Source organism: Symphalangus syndactylus, chromosome 19 (assembly GCF_028878055.3).
Source record: "Symphalangus syndactylus isolate Jambi chromosome 19, NHGRI_mSymSyn1-v2.1_pri, whole genome shotgun sequence".
NCBI classification, from domain to species: Eukaryota; Metazoa; Chordata; class Mammalia; order Primates; family Hylobatidae; genus Symphalangus; species Symphalangus syndactylus.
The window spans coordinates 49,269,480-49,285,069 of record NC_072434.2 but is presented as its reverse complement, the minus strand read 5'-3'; the positions used below and the strand labels follow the sequence as shown (position 1 = coordinate 49,285,069).

Here is a 15,590-nt window from a genome sequence, read left to right as displayed (position 1 = left end):
TCTAGGGGGAAGGAGGAGCAATTCAGACCCAGATGCTGTTAGGGAAGGCCTCAGCCGTCTTTTAAAGGGCTTTGATCTAATTAAGTTAGGCGCCTCAGGACAAGCTCCCTTTTGATTAATTTAAAATCAACTGAGTAGGGGTTTTACATCTGCAAAATTCTTTCACAGCAGATTAGTGTTCAAATAACTGGGAGATGAGATGGGTGTGGCCTCTGTCTTCCAGATCTTAGGAGAATTTCCCTTGTAGCCCACCCTAACAAAGGCATACAGGAAGGGAATTCTAGGGACCTTAGTTCAGCCTAGCCAAGTTGACAAGTCAAAATCTACAACTGGGAAAAATCAGTTATTGTATTAGGTTATATACTTGTTTTCAGAGCTTTCAGGGGCTATTTCCCGTACTGCTAAATGGTTCCAGGCCACTTTGCTTGTTAAGTCTGTCTGCTTTTTCTAGTTCTTTTTCCTCCCACCCATTAGTCATCATTAGGAGAAGCTCTAGTATCTTCCTGCTCCCTTTGCACCTTGTTCTTTATGATTTACCATGGGCTTGAAAATCAGATAATCAACATTTGTGAAATGAGGGCTAGAGAGACTCTTTTGTGAGTAAAGTTTATGAATGTTTGTGTTACAGATATAGCATTCTCTCTTATACTTCATTATGTTTTCTTATTTTGAGTGTTTGATAATTGACCTTCAACTATGTATCTTTGTATATTTTCTATACATGATATTAAATACTAAAATAACAAGCAATATTTAGTTTTATCATGTTTGGTCTATATTATGTAATCGTGTATAAAAGTATATATATATCAATGTGTAGATTTTGTTCAAATGTTATTTCATCTTTAAATTTAATAAATAAAAATAGAGTTTGAAATCAACTTAAGTTGATAAATAATATGATCCTTATATTTAAAAAATATTTCCTTAAGCTAGATTTATACCTCTACAAAGAAGACAAATATTTGATTTTTATTAATTTTTTAGCTTTTGTTTTACGTTTTTGAGCCTGCTTCCTGCATGCATAAAATTAATACTTCAGCCCTCTGCCAAAGGATTCAAATTTACACTGGTAAGTTTTTCATTACTTTAGATACTGAATTCTTGCCACAACTGATCTTTTAAAAATTATTTTCATGGTCTGCACAGGATTTACTGGGTTGGGAAACAAGACATTCATTTATTTGGCAGACATTTATTGGATGTTTCCCATACTTAGCTTCTGTGTTAGATACTAAGCTAAGCAATCAATATTCTTTCAGTTAATTCAACTATTTAATTTGTTTCATATTAGTTAATGAGGGACTACAAAGTAGAAAACAGTGGCAATGAACTTAAGTAGCTTAAATAGTTATGCTATAAAACAGATGGTATTAAGTTCTATCAGGTACAAATGAAGTCCTATGATGGTGTGGGAAAGGGAGATATTATCTCGGGGGGAGATTTTAGAATGCTGTTTAGGGCAAGTGGGATTTGAGCCCAAAATTGAAAGTGGGGCAAGATTAGAACAGCAGGTTATGTAGCAGAAGAGAAGTTCAAAACAGGAGGAAGAAGTTGAAGGTCCAGAGGTGGGAAAGGACACAGGATATTCTGGGAATAGCTATTAAACAATATAACTTGTGTGAGTTTTGTGTGTATGTGTTGAGAGTAGGAGAGGATATAGTGAAAGATAAGGGTAAAAATTGACCAAATTATTGAAGACCTTGAATATCTTGGTTGAAAAGGTTTGGAGTTTGATTTGTGTGCAAGAGAAACTAAAAAATATTTTTGAGAAGGGGAGGGGGCAGATCTCTGTTTTAGGAGGATGACTTGTGTCAGTCTGAAGATGGACTAGGTGCGTTTTCTATAGTTTAGGGTTTTTCTGAGTAGCTTTACAAAGTCTTCTTGGTTGTGTTTCTATGGCATTTAAAATTTTCTTCCTATGTGCCATGGTCTATAAAATGACATTTTAAAAATGCCTTTTAAACTATCAAGAACATTTAGTTTCTGAAAACAGTAAGTCCTACTGGACTTATGTGAGGCAACATTTAGAAATTAGGGTTCCAGGTCTGGGACTGCCATGTGAGTACACTGGATAAAAACAAGCCAGAAAAGAACGTAACAGTGAAATACTTCAAAAGTGCATCTCATTACCACAATGCAAAAAGGATAGCTTTATGTTCCTCTTTTCTTTTTAATTATCTTTTTGTTGATAATTTGTGTTGTTTGATTCTGTGAATGAACTCTGAGCATACCAAGTCATCTGTTGTTAATATTCTATTGGATAGTTAGAACAGAATGGATATGGTGTAATGCTCTGATGTCTTCACTAGGCTTAACCTGAAATATCTTCCAAGCTTGTGATAGATTGTTGTTTTTCTAGGAAATAGAATGCTAAATAAATGTATATTTCAAAGATAATGGAATAGAATTTCAGAGTTTGGGTAGCTTTAGCAGTGTTATAGATGATCACTTTTAGGATTATAAGCCAGAAAAAACATTTTCTTTTTCTTAATTTTCTAATTTTTTTCAGTTTGGTATGTTTTAAAAGAAGCCATTGTGTTAAAACTTTTTAAATGTAAGATTTTTGTTATTTTGTTTTTGTTAATCATGCTTTGAATTCTTATTGTATACTTCTGAGAGTTTTAAGAACATTTCCTATTATAATTATTTTAAAAGTATTTTCCTTTCAATCATGTTTGCCTGAATTATATCTCAATATAAATCTATAATTGAGGTAATTGATAGCATGAATACTGGTATATGTATAACAGCAAAAGGATTTATATTTAATTTTTCAGGTATTTAGTGCCCTCTCATATGCCAGGTCCACCTCTAGGTACTGGCATGTAAAGGAATGACAGGTGACATCCCTGCTCTCTTACTTGGGGCCTTCCATGCTAGTGGCAGGAGATGGACAATAAACAAAATAAATCCATTAACAAGAAAGCATCTGGGAGTAATGAGTGCTATGAAGAAAGTAGTGTTGGCTGGGCATGGTGGCTCACACCTGTAATCCCAGCACTTTGGGAGGCTGAGACGGGTGGATCACCTGAGGTCGGGAGTTCGAGACCAGCCTGACCAACATGGACAAACCCTGTCTCTACTAAAAATACAAAATTAGCCGGGCATGGTGGTGCATGCCTGTAATCCTAGCTACTGGGAGGCTGAGGCAGGAGAATCGCTTGAACCTGGGAGGCGGAGGTTGCGGTGGGCAGAGATTGCGCCACTGTACTCCAGCCTGGGCAACAAGAGTGAAACTCCATCTCAAAAAAAAAAAAAAAAAGTAGTGTTATGTGAAAAGAGAGCTGATGGAATGGGGTTAGGGGACACTTAGATTGAGTAAAGGAAACCTTTCTAGAGAAGTGGCATTTGAGCCAAAAAGTGAATGACCAACCAGAAGGAGCCAATCACAAGAAGATCTGGGCCCTGACCTGATAGAATCATATTTTTGCTTAAGGCAAGAACACATTTGGCAAAAGGAAAGGAATGAAGTGGCTGCTGTAAAATGAGTGAGGGAGATACAAGAGATGAGTTGGAAGAGGAAGGCAGGAGCCAGATCTTATAGGCATTGGGATTTTTTTCTAAGTATAATAGGAAGCTATTGGAGGATTTTAAACAGGAAAATTACATGATCTGATATGGTAGCTGTTTGGAGAATGGACTATCAAGAGGCAGGAGTGTTACCAATTAGGAGATTATTGCACTACTACAAAGGTGGAGGGTGGCTTAGACCACTCCTCTGCCACCCTTAGCAGAGGGGAATGGAGAGAAGTGGATGGATTTTGTATTTAGGAGGTGCTGTAGATAGCATTTGCTGATGGGTTAGATGTGTAGCATGGATAAGATTCAAGGTTTTTGCTTGAGAGAACTGGATAGTTATCCATATCTAATTTGCAGAATATAAACTTCTCAAAATAGATAATTTTTTATTTAAAACTCTAAATAGCACGTGATTAATTTATAAAACATTAATATATTTTATTGAAGTGCATGTTTTAAAACACCAAAATGGATTTGTTTTGCCGATTTTAGATTCTGACCTTCTTGTCTTTCATGCTTTTAAATTTAAGTTGTCCGAGATTCCAAGGGAGGATGAATGTATGATTGTTGTGTCTGAGGTATTTACTAGTTCTGTTTATTAATAACTGAGTTATAATGAACTTAGATGGTTAAATAAAGCTTTATAATCATTGTTTTGTGAAAAAATATGTCAATTTTTTGATTAAAATATGCTTACTAGTGTTGTTTGTATTTTACTTCTAAATAGAGCTTTAATAAACTTTCAACTTTCATTTGAAATGATTTTTATTTAGATTCTACAATTAACTTGATATGCTATTTCACAAGTTGTTATATCTCATTTTCCCCCCTTTTTTCTTAAAGGTTAGCTGTGCACTATCATTCTTTTTATTTTCTTTCCAAGTACATGAAAAATCCATTCTCTTGGTATCACTGTAAGTAGAAACGTTTGAAGTATGTGTTTATTATGTGTTTATAATATAAATTTATAATTTACATACAAATACACATTTGAATGCAAAACAAAACCACACAAATGTTATATCTTTGCATAAAATGATTTCATAGTTGTGTTTTTTTCCAGAAATTTTGATTTTCTTTATAAAATGTATTTTAAACTGAAAAATTTTGGTAGAATATTATTGACATAATAGTAATTTCTTCCTGTTCTTTCACTTATATTTTCTACATGCTAATAAAAAATACATCCTTCAAAGAGGTTTTCATCAGATTGGAGCCTGTTTGTCATCTTTGCTTTTTCATTTCATTCATTTCCACATCTATTCAGTAGCCTTCTTCTTTCCATTTACTTCCATGGGGTCTTTTGTATGTTGCCTTCTTTCTCTTTTTTGCCACAAGCTTAGTTTAGACCCTATGCTTCTAAAACTTTGTTTTAGAAGCATTAAATTTTTTTCCTGGTTTTCATAGAAAGCAGTGGATGACAGCTGGGAATATGATATCCTAATATTAAAATAGTATTTGCATAGAACCCTTTGGAATACTGACATCCTCCTCTAGGTCAATCCCAACCCACTACTGCTCTACCCCTCACCCTATGTTCACTAGGATCTTGTGGAAGATACATGTATAGAATGACCAATGACAAATGGCAGGCAGTATGGCTTTTATTAGTTGGAGCTTTGGACTAAAACCTTAGTGTAGAGCTGGGCTGGCCTGTGTAGAAGGCTTCTTGGCTCTAAATGAAACAGTCTCATATCATTGTAGGCTGGAAAGACTGCTTAATGCCATCCTCTGAGGCCCAAACCTGAGTTAGAGCTTACCACTATTATATGAGGCTAGGCTGACCCTACACAAATCACTGGTACCAGGGGATGAAACTGTGAAGAGGCATTACTTTCAAACATGTATTAATATATTTCCCCAGAATTTATATTCATAGAAAGGCAGCTCATTCAGGACCTGTAATCTGACCAGATTAGTTCTCAGACACTGAACTTCTAGGGGTTCATTTTCTACAAATGCACCTAGATTATTTGTAACAGTGCATGGCATCAATCTATTTTTGGTAAATGGTTTTACAGTTTGCATTAAAAGTTCCTTTTAGGCTGGGCCTGGTGGCTCAAGCCTGTAATCCCAGCACTTTGGGAGGCCTAGGCAGGCGGATCATGAGGTCAGGAGATCAAGACCATCCTGGCTAACACGGTGAAACCCTGTCTCTACTAAAAATACAAAAAAATTAGCCGAGCATGATGGTGGGCACCTGTAATCCCAGCTACTTGGGAGGCTGAGGCAGGAGAATTGCTTGAACCCAGGAGGTGGAGGTTGCAGTGAGCTGAGATTGCACCACTGCACTCCAGCCTGGGCAACAGAGTGAGACTCCGTCTCAAAAAAAAAAAAAAAGTAAAAGTTCCTTTTGACCTAGTCCCAGCTAATCATATCATTAAACAAATATTTCATTCAATAAATATTTGTTGAGTGCCTTCTATTTATCAGGCACTGTTTTGTGCACTTGGGATATATTCTAGACAAAAATCCCTGCCTTCTTAGCTATCATTCTTAAAGATAGTCACTTATTAAAAAAAAAAAAAAGAAGTGAGTGTGTTAGAAGGTAATAAATACCATGACAGAGAAATGAAACAGAACAAGAGTAATTGGGAGTACTGGAGGATGGGATGCAGGTAGAGGTTGCAATTTTATTTTATTTTATTTTATTATTATTATTATTTTTTTTGAGATGGAGTCTCGCTCTGTCGCCCAGGCTGGAGTGCAGTGGCGCGATCTCGGCTCACTGCAAGCTCCGCCTCCCGGGTTCACGTCATTCTCCTGCCTCAGCCTCCAGAGTAGCTGGGACTACAGGCGCCCGCTACCGCGCCCGGCTAATTTTTTTGTATTTTTAGTAGAGACGGGGTTTCACCGTGGTCTCGATCTCCTGACCTCGTGATCCACCCGCCTCGGCCTCCCAAAGTGCTGGGATTACAGGCGTGGGCCACCGCGCCCGGCCTTTATTTTATTTTATTATTATTTTTGAGATGGAGTTTTGCTTTTGTTTCCCAAGCTGGGGTGCAATGGCGCAATCTCGGCTCACCACAACCTCCGCCTCCCTAGTTCAAGCGGTTCTCCTGCCTCAGCGATCAGTAAAAAGTCAGGAAACAACAGATACTGGAGAGGATGTGGAGAAATAGGAATGCTTTTACACTGTTGGTGGGAGTGTAAATTAGTTCAACCATTGTGGAAGACAGTGTGGTGATTCCTCAAGGATCTAGAACCAGAAAATACCATTTGACCCAGCTATCCCATTACTGAGTATATATCCAAAGGATTATAAATCATTTGACCCAGCAATCCCATTACTGGGTATATACCCAAAGGATTATAAATCATTCTACTATAAAGACACATGCACACGTATGTTTATTGCAGCACTGTTCACAATAGCAAAGACTTGGAACAAACCCAGATGCCCATCAATGATCGACTGGATTAAGAAAATGTGGCACATACACACCATGGAATACTATGTAGCCATAAAGAAGAATGAGTTCATGTCCTTTGCAGGGACATGGATGAAGCTGGAAACCATCATTCTCAGCAAACTAACACAGCAACAGAAAACCAAACACCGCATGTTCTCACTCATAAGTGGGAGTTTAACAATCAGAACACATGGAAACAGGGAGGGGAACATCACACACCAGTCTGTTGGGGGTGGGGGGCTAGGGGAGGGGTAGCATTAGGAAGAAATACGTAATGTAGATGACGGGTTGATGGGTGCAGCAAACCACCATGGCATGTGTATACCTATGTAACAAACCTGCATGTTCTGCACATGTATCCCAGTACTTGTTTTAAGGAAATGAGGTGGTAAGTTGCATCAGATGCTGCTAATAGGTCAAATAAGATGAGGGCTGAGAATGTATTATTTGCCTTAGCAATGTGGAAGTCACTGGTGACTTTGGTAGGGCCTGTGTTGGTGGAGCAGTGCAGGAAGAAGCCTGATTAGGTAGGGTTAAGAAAAAAATGGGCCGGGCGCGGTGGCTCATGCCTGTAATCCCAGCACTTTGGGAGGCCCAGGTGGGTGGATCATCTGAGGTCAGGAGTTTGAGACCAGCCTGACCAACATGGAGAAACCCCGTCTCTACTAAAAATACAAAATTAGCTGGGTGTGGTGGTGCATGCCTGTAATCCCAGCTACTCGGGAGGCTGAGGCAGGAGTATCACTTGAACCAGGAGGCAGAGGTTGCGGTGAGCCAAGATTGCACCATTGCACTCCAGCCTGGGCAAGGAGAGCAAAACTCCATCTCAAAAAACAAAGGAAAAAAAAAAATAGAAAAAATGAGAGGAGAACTAAAGGCAAGTAGGGATAATGCATTTTCTTTTTTTTTCAGGCAGGGTCTTACTCTGTCACCATGCTAGAGTGCAGTGGCATGATCTTGGCTCACTGCAGCCTCTGCCTCCTGGGTTCAAGCGATTCTCCCACCTCAGCCTCCCCAGTAGCTGGGACTACAGACGTGCACCACCACGCCCAGCTAATTTTTGTATTTTTTGGGAGAGAAAGGGTTTCACCATTTTGGCCAGGCTGGTCTCGAATTCCTGACCTCAACTGATCCCCCTGCCTTGGCCTCCCAAAATGCTGGGATTACAGGCATGAGCCACTGTGCCTGGCTGATAATTCATTTTTTAAAAGAAGTATTTAAAATTATATTTTTAAAATTGTGGTAAAGTACACATAGCATAAATTTTACATTGTGAATTAGTACATTCACACTGTTGTGGAAGCATCACCACTATCTACTTCCAGAACATCTTCATCACCGCAAAAGGAAATCCCATACCCAAAGCAGTCCCTCTCCATTTTCCCTTCCCCCGAGTCCCTCTAACCACCAATCTGCTTTCTGCAAATCTCTGTAGATTTGTCTACTCTGGATATTTCATATAAATGGAATCATATTATATGTGGTCTTTTGTGTCTAGCTTCTTAATATTTTCAAGGTTCATCCATGTTGTATCAGAACTGTATTCTTTTTTATGCCTGAATAGTATTGCATTGCATCGATACACTACATTTTGTTCATCAGTCATCAGTTGATGGACATTGGGTTGTTTCTACCTTTTGGCTGTTGTGAATAGTGCCACTGTGAATACTCACGTACAAGTTTTTGTTTGAGTCTATACTCAGGAGTAGAATTGCTGAGTCACGTGGCAATTCTGTATTTAACTTATTGAGGAACCATCAAACTTTTCCACAGTGGCTGCACCACTTAACATTCCCACTAATAATATATGAAGGCTTCAATTTCTCCATATCCTTGATAGCATTTGTTATTTTCCATCATTTTGATTATAGCCATGCTAGTGGATATGAGTTGGTATCTCATTGTGATTCTGATTTGCATATCCCTAATGACTAATGATACTGAGCATCTCTTTATGTGCTTGTTGGCACAATATGTCTATCTTCTTCAGAGACAAGCCTATTTAAATCCTTTGCCTAATTTTTTTTTCTGAGACGGAGTCTCACTCTGTTACCCAGGCTGGAGTGCAATGGTGCGGTCTCAGCTCACTGCAACCTCTGCCTCCCAGGTTCAAGTGATTCTCCTGCCTCAGCCTCCCGAGTAGCTGGGACTACAGGTGCGTGCCACCACACCAGGCTAATTTTTGCATTTTTAGTAGAGGTAGGGTTTCACTATGTTGGCCAGGCTGGTCTTGAACTCCTGACCTCGTGATCCACCCACCTTGGCCTCCCAAAGTGCTGGGATTACAGGTGTGAACCACTGCGCTCAGCCCCTTTGCCCAATTTTTAATTGGGTTGTCATTTTTTGAGTTTTAGGAGTTCTTTATATATCCTGGGTACTAACCTTTGTCAGATATATGATTTGCAAATATTTTCTCCCATTCTTTGTGTTGTCTTTTTTACCCTCTTGATAGTGTTCTTTGATGCACAAAAGTTTTTAATTTTGATGAAGTCTAATTTGCCTATCTTGTCTTTTGATTGTACTTTTGATATATATCTAAGAAACCAGTGCCAAACTCAAGGAATAAAGATTTACCCTCATTTTCCTTCTAAGAGTTTTATGGATTTAGCTCTTATATTTATGTCTTTGATCCATTTTGAGTTAATTTTTTTTTTTTTTTGAGACAGAGCTGTGGTCTGTCACCGAGGTTAGAGTACAGTGGTGCAATCTCGGCTCACTACGACCTCCACCTACTGGGTTCAAGAGATTCTCCTGCCTCAGCCTCCCGAGTAGCTGGGACTATAGTTGCCCACCACAACAGCTGGATGATTTTTGTATTTTTAGTAGAGACAGGGGTTTAATTACGTTGGCCAGGCCGGTCTCGAACTCCTGACCTCAAGTGATCTGCCTGCCTTGGCCTCCCAAAGTGCTGGGATTACAGGCGTGAGCCACTGCACCCAGTTGAGTTTTTATGTATGGTGTGAGGAAGGTAGACTGTTCTTCAGAGGAGTTTTGTTGAAAAAGGAAGCAGAAAAATAGGGCAATAATTGGTAGAGAAAATGGGGTCAAGATAGGCTTGTTTGTTTAAGAGAGGAGCAATAAAGGCAGGGGAATGATCAGCAGAGAAGGAAAGCTGATGGTACAGGATCTCGAGAGGAGGAGCTGCTGGAGCACTGTCATTGGGAAAGGGAGATGGGGTAGGATCTAGAGCACAAATGGAAGAATTGGCATTGGACAGATGTGTGGAGTTCCTCTTTAGTAAAAGGGGTGAATAGGCTATATTGGTAGAGATGCTGGGAAGGGAGTAAATGTGATGGTGGGCATCTATCAAAGTTCTCTTTTAACTGCTTCAGTTTTCTTATTGAAGTGAGAGGGAAAGTCATTAGTCAAGAGTGGGTTGAAGCTGTTGGAAGTAGGAGGGAGAAGTGTGAAACACTTTCTAAGGAGGGACAGAGTGTAAACAGATCAGGGAAATATATAGTAATTGCAGGGCACTTGAACATCATGATCATGTATTTAAAGTGAGACCAGTTAGTATGGGTAGCTGCTTTTCTCTTGAGCAGTTGTTCAGTATGGTTGGAGTAAGCGCTGGTGGAGAGTTGGGTATTTCCAGGTTTATGGTTTTGTCTGGTGAGGATAACTCCCTTGCTTGAGAGCTTAAAAGTGAATGTATGGGAGTGATTATAATGATTGACCTTAGAATTTAAGGTAGGTAAAAAGGGAAAAGGCCATTGAAGCGATGAGGGAAAGTGAAAAGGTGGTAGGAACAATGGATTGAAGATCTCAATAGGATCAAAAGATTATTGGAGTTGGAATATCCAAAAGGCAGGAGATAGTGGTGAGAGTCATGGAGGAGGTGCAGCCTAAAGTATGACCGTAAGGGACAGGATTAAAGATGAGATCACTAGAAGAGAGGCGCTCTAGCAAATGAGAGGGAAGATCTATGTATATGTTAAAATTGCCAAGAATTAAGTCAGTTTGTAGAGAGTGATAGTGAGAAAGGAGTTGAAATCTTTGGGTAATGGAGGAAGCGGCCCTGTGGTTGGTCAGTATTTACAAGACAGGGAATAATCGGGGATAAAGTGTGATGACAAGAGTTTCAAAGCTGGAGATTATTAGGGTGGAGAGAGGGAGAACTGGTAGGAAAGTAGTGAGGAAGATCAAGAAGGTTACTTCCCACCTCCATGCCAAGTCACTTGAAGACTGGAAACAACAAAAACAGGCACAGTTGAGAGGGCAGAGGGCAGTACTGTCCTCAGAGGAGAGAGCCAGGCATTGTTTCAAACAATGTGGTAAAGGGAGAGGTTTAGAGAAAAGGCTGAGGATGTAGGGCATTTCACTGTTTGGTGATGAATTTTAAGTACTTTGAGGTTAGGAGCTGAGTTATAATCATCTTTGTATTCCTTTCAGAGCAGTGCTTATATGTAGTAAGTTTTTTTTAAGAGACAAGGTCTCACTCAGTCACCCAGGCTGGAGCACAGTGACATGGTCATAGCTCACTGCAGCCTCGGACTCCTGGGCTCAAGTGAGCCTCCCACTTCAGCCTCCCAAGTAACAAGTACCTCAGGTGTGCATCACCATGCCAGGCTAATTTTTAAATTTTTTGTAGAGGTGGTGTCTTGCTATATTCTCTAGGCTGGTCTTGAATTCCTGGGCTCAAGTGATCCTCCCACCTTGGCCTCCAAAAGTGCCGGGATTACAGTTGTGAGCCCCTGCGCCAGCTGTAATACATTTTTTATCAATGCTTGTGTTTGGTAAATAAATATTGAATGCATAAATGGGAAATAATTAAACCAGAAAGAGAAAACTATTTATTGAGCACCTTCAATGAGCTTGCTATTAATATGCATCCATTCTCAAGTAGTGAAATGGAAAGCCCTCTAGTAATTTCTTTTTTTGAGATAGAGTCTTGCTCTGTCGCCAGGCACGATCTCGGTGCGGTGGCACGATCTCGGCTCACTGCAACCTCCGACTCCCTGGTTCAAGCGATTCTCCTGCCTCAGCCTCCTGAGTAGCTGGGATTACAGGCACCCGCCACGTCCAGCTAATTTTTGTGTGTGTGTGTGTTTTTAGTAGAGACGGGGTTTCACCATGTTGGCCAGGATGGTCTCGGACTCCTGACCTCGTGATCCGCCTGTCTCAGCCTCCCAAAGTGCTGGGATTACAGGTGTGAGCCACTGTGCTTGGCCTAGTAATTTCTTTTAGTAGTTTTCAATCAGTTTATAATCCCAGGGTTTAAATCTCATATATTAGTTGACATAGGAAAAAGTCATCCTTCTGGGAATGCGGGAGAATGCCCAAATCTTTATAGAGCACTTTTTAAAATAAGGAGATTCAAAATAATGATAACAATTATTCAACAACCACCATCATTAGGAAAGTTTATTGTATTTTTAAAAAGTAAACACTAGATGATACCTGCAAAGAGTTCTTTCAACTACTTAAGAATACAAGGTGTTATTATTCCCATTTCCACTTAAGAAAATAGATTAATCATTTGCTCAAGGTCAAACAGTAAATAAAGGGCAAACATGGGGACCAGGACTCAGGGCGTCAAACTAGCAATGTTCCTTCTTTGAGCATTGCCACAACTGAATCCCAAAGGTACTGGAGCAGGAGTTGTGCTAAGGAGGTCACAGGGCTTAGAGCTGTGACCCTAAACAACTTTTTTTTTTTTTTTTTTTTTTTTTTTGGAGATGGAGTCTCGCCCTGTCATCTGGATCTGTTGCCCAGGCTGGAGTGCAGTGGCATGATCTCAGCTCACTGCAACCTCCTCCTCCCAGATTCAAGCAGTTCTCCTGCTTCAGCCTCCCGGTTGCTGGGATTACAGGCACGCACCACCAAGCCCAGCTAATTTTTTTTTGTATTTTTAGTAGAGATGGGGTTTCACCATGTTGTCCAGGCTGGTCTCAAACTCCTGACTTCAAGTGATCTACTAGCCTTGGCCTACCAAAGTACTGGGATTACAGGCCTGAGCCACTGTGCCTGGCCCCTAAACAATTCTTTGATAAAGCCACTGGTTCCATTTGTTGGCATTGTGCTTCCTGTTCCTATACTATTTCCCTTTTTATGTAGCTCTTCCTACTAATTTCTTCCTCCTTTTAATTTTATTATTATCAATTTGTTTTCCTTTATCCTCTTGTCTCTCTTTTCCTCTCCAGTGGCATGATGATCTTGTCTGCCATAGTTTTAACTTAGCGGAGTAATATGTAACATGAAAGAACATAAAAGAGATGTTTGAAAACAATGCTAGGAATTCATATTTACCAAGTACTATGAAATATATGACAAAGCTTTCTCAGATTTCTTTATCTGATCCTTTTCTTAAGCTACTTGTTTGTATGATAGAGAAAAAAAGTTCCATTAACGGCATACTGGAAGCAGCAGTTTTCCAATTATTATGAGGAGTTGACACCTCTGTGCCTGTGTCTAGGCTAATTTAGTCTGGACTGTTAACAAAATGAATCAGTAGTCCATATAAAGACCTTCCTGGCTTTTTTTAAGCTACCCCTGAAAATCAGACAGATAAAATGTATTTATATTTTTTACAATTAGGAGTTGAAATTATATTCTGTAATACTAAAGTATTTTTTTCTTTACCATTTTAGACCAGTCTGCTTAGTTTTAAGTGAAATTCCTTTTATGTCTACTTGGTTTTTACTTGTGTCAACATTTAGGTAAGTCATACCAATTTCCATATATTTTCAGTATAATTCTTGTAAACTAATTGAAAGCTTTTTTATACAGTGGTTATGGTTTGAGTTGATAATTCTCTTTTGATTTTTAAAAATTTTCCTTTACAGTATGCTACCTCTTCTATTGAAGGATGAACTCCTAATGCCCTCTGTTGTGACAACAATGGCATTTTTTATAGCTTGTGTAACTTCCTTTTCAATATTTGAAAAGACTTCTGAAGAAGAACTGCAGTTGAAATCCTTTTCCATTTCTGTGAGGAAATATCTTCCATGTTTTACATTTCTTTCCAGAATTATACAATATTTGGTAAGTTCAATTTTTAAGAAATGGCACATTTTTCAGCATGTCACTATTTTAAAAAATTATTGAAGTAGTGATTTTCTTTTATAGCTTTTTGAGATATAATTCACATAAATCCACTCATTTAAAGTGTACAACTTAGTGGTTTTAAGTATGTACACAGATTTGTACAACTATCACCATCATCTAATTTTACATTATTTTTGTCACTCCCAGAAGAAATTCTGTACCCATTAGCCTTCATTCCCAATTCCATTCTCACTCCTAACTCCCTTCCTTGGAAAGCCAGTTTCTGCCTCTTTAGATTTGCCTACTTTGGACATTGCATATAAATGGAATGTATTAGTCTGTGATAGCTGCCATAACAAAATACAACAGAAATTTATTTTCTTACAGTTCTAGAGACTAAAAGTTCAAGATCAAGATCAAGGTTCTACCATCAGGGTTGGTTTCTGGTGAGGCCTTTCTTCCTGGCTTGTAGAAGGTCTCTGCTTTATGTGTCACACATGGAGAGAGACCTCTGTTGTCTCTTCCTTTTCTTGTAAGGACACCAGTACTATTGGATTAGGGCCCTATTCTTATCATCTAATTTTAATCTTACTTACCTTCCAAAAGGCTATATCTCCAAATACAGTCACATTGGGGGTTAGGGCTTCAACATATGAATTTTAATTCAATCCATAACATGGGATAATAAAATTGTGGTCTTTATGAGTCAGTTCTTTCACTTAGCATGTGTGTGTGTGTGTGTGTAATTTTTTTTTTTTTTTTTTGAGACAGAGTCTTGCTCTGTCACAGGCTGGAGTGCAGTGGCATGATCTTGTCTCACTGCAACCTCTGCCTCCTGGGTTCAAGCAATTCTCCTGCCTCAGCCTCCCTAGTAGCTGGAACTACAGGCATGTGCCACCATGCCCGGCTAATTTTTGTATTTTTAGTAGAGATGGGATTTCAGTATGTTGGCCAGGCTGGTCTTGAACTCCTGACCTCATGATCTGCCTGCCTTGGCCTCCCAAAGTCCTGGGATTACAGGCGTGAGTCACTGCGCCTAGCCACTTAGCATATTTTTGAGGTTCATTTATGTTATAGCATATATCAGTACTTTATTCCTTTTTATTACCAAATTATATTCCATTATATGGATATACATTTTGTTTATCCATTCATCAATTAATGGACATGAAGTTATTTCTACTTTTTTAATGTTATGAATATAATAGTGCTGTTGTGAACATCTGTTTACAAGGTATTGAGTGCACATATGTTTTCATTTCCCTTATGTGTATACCTGGGAGTAGAATTGCTAGATCATATGGTAATTCTATGTTTAACATCTTCAGAAACTGCCAAACTGTTTTCCAAAGTACAGCACAATTCTTCATTCTCACCAACGATGTGTGAGGGTTCTAATTTCTCCACATCTTTCACAGCATTTGTTGTCTTTTTAATTATAACCATCCTAGTGGGTGTGAGGTGGTATTTCATTGGAGTGCTGACTTGCATTTCTCTAATGACTAATGATGTTGAACATCTTTTCATGTGCATATTGGCCATTTGTATATCTTCTTTGGAGAAATGCCTATTCAAATCCTTTGCCCATTTTAAACTGGGTTGTCTTTTTGAGTTGTAAGAGTTTTTTTTTATATATATTCTTGATATGAGTTCCTTACCAGATATTTAACT

General features: G+C 38.9%; 1 protein-coding gene across 4 annotated transcripts in view; it reads left to right on the top strand.

Moving 5' to 3' along the window:
• The window catches only part of ALG6 (ALG6 alpha-1,3-glucosyltransferase), a 71,678-nt gene that overhangs the window by 49,726 nt on the left and 6,362 nt on the right, over nt 1-15,590 (top strand). For 3 of the 4 annotated variants that reach the window (XM_055234657.2, XM_063613340.1, XM_055234656.2), the window contains 4 exons: nt 988-1,072; nt 4,366-4,436; nt 13,523-13,591; nt 13,718-13,916. In XM_055234657.2, coding sequence (XP_055090632.1) covers nt 988-1,072; nt 4,366-4,436; nt 13,523-13,591; nt 13,718-13,916 — 424 coding nt within the window. The remainder of the gene's footprint in view (nt 1-987; nt 1,073-4,365; nt 4,437-13,522; nt 13,592-13,717; nt 13,917-15,590) is intronic. The other variant, XM_063613341.1, reaches the window with a different exon arrangement.